The 999-nt window shown below is 65.0% G+C and overlaps 1 protein-coding gene across 1 annotated transcript in view; it reads left to right on the plus strand.

Annotated features, from left to right (window-relative positions):
* Positions 1-999, plus strand: part of ABLIM3 (actin binding LIM protein family member 3) — a 13835-nt gene that overhangs the window by 7727 nt on the left and 5109 nt on the right. Inside the window, exon 11 of the mRNA XM_031055175.1 lies at positions 399-449. Within this exon, the coding sequence (XP_030911035.1) occupies positions 399-449 (51 nt within the window). The remainder of the gene's footprint in view (positions 1-398; positions 450-999) is intronic.

Here is a 999-nt window from a genome sequence, read left to right on the forward strand (position 1 = left end):
CCCGGCGCCCTCCCAGATCCCTCCCGGGGCATTCCCGGAGCCCTCCCGGGGCATTCCCGGGGCATTCCCGGTGCATTCCCGGTGCATTCCCGGAGCCCTCCCGGGGCATTCCCGGGGCATTCCCGGTGCATTCCCGGTGCATTCCCGGAGCCCTCCCGGGGCATTCCCGGGGCATTCCCGGTGCATTCCCGGTGCATTCCCGGAGCCCTCCCGGGGCATTCCCGGGGCATTCCCGGATCCCTCCCGGGGCACTCCCGGTACAGTGGAGGGCCCGGAGGTGTCTCTGTGATGGGAACGTGGCACCCGCAGGACCCGTGTCCTGTGCGCTCCCAGCACGCCCGCACTCACCTCCCTCTCCTCCTTTCTTTCTTCCCTTTCTCTCTCTCTTCTCCCCCCAGCTGCTGGCGAGAGCAACATCTACAGGAAGCCACCCATCTACAAGCGGCACGGTACGGTCCGTCTGTCTGTCCCTGTCCCCGTGTCACCCCGGGAGGGGACAGCTGTGCCCAGGGCTGGGTGGGAGATGGGGCTGGGCTCTGGTGGGATGCTCCTGCCCCTGCTCTGGGCAGCAGGGAGGGATCAGCAGGGGACAGCTGTGACTTCGGAGCAGCAAAGTTGTGAGGGATGCAGCAAAGGCTCCAGTGACACCAGGGATGGCTGTGGGAGGGGGAGCAGGGCCTTGCTGGGATAAGGGAGTCAGAGCAGCCTCGGAAAAGCGATGAAAAAATCAATTTGCAGTTGAAAATGCAGCCCTGGAGAAAATGCAGCCCTGGAGAAAATGCAGCCCATCGAGGGTGGCTGCTCCAGCGTGAAACAGGCCTGGGGGTGTTGCAGGTTGGGGAGGGTGTTTGGGTGGCCCTCGGTGTTTGGTGGCCCTTGGTGTTTGGGTGGCCCCCGGTGTCTGGTGGCTCTCAGAGGGGCTGGCTGGCTCTGTCCCCTCCTGCTCCTGCTCACGGAGGGACAGCAGCTCCCTGGGCAGTAACTGTGTCTCCTCTCTCT

The sequence above is a fragment of the Geospiza fortis genome, unplaced genomic scaffold (assembly GCF_000277835.1).
Source record: "Geospiza fortis unplaced genomic scaffold, GeoFor_1.0 scaffold55, whole genome shotgun sequence".
Classification (NCBI taxonomy): Eukaryota; Metazoa; Chordata; class Aves; order Passeriformes; family Thraupidae; genus Geospiza; species Geospiza fortis.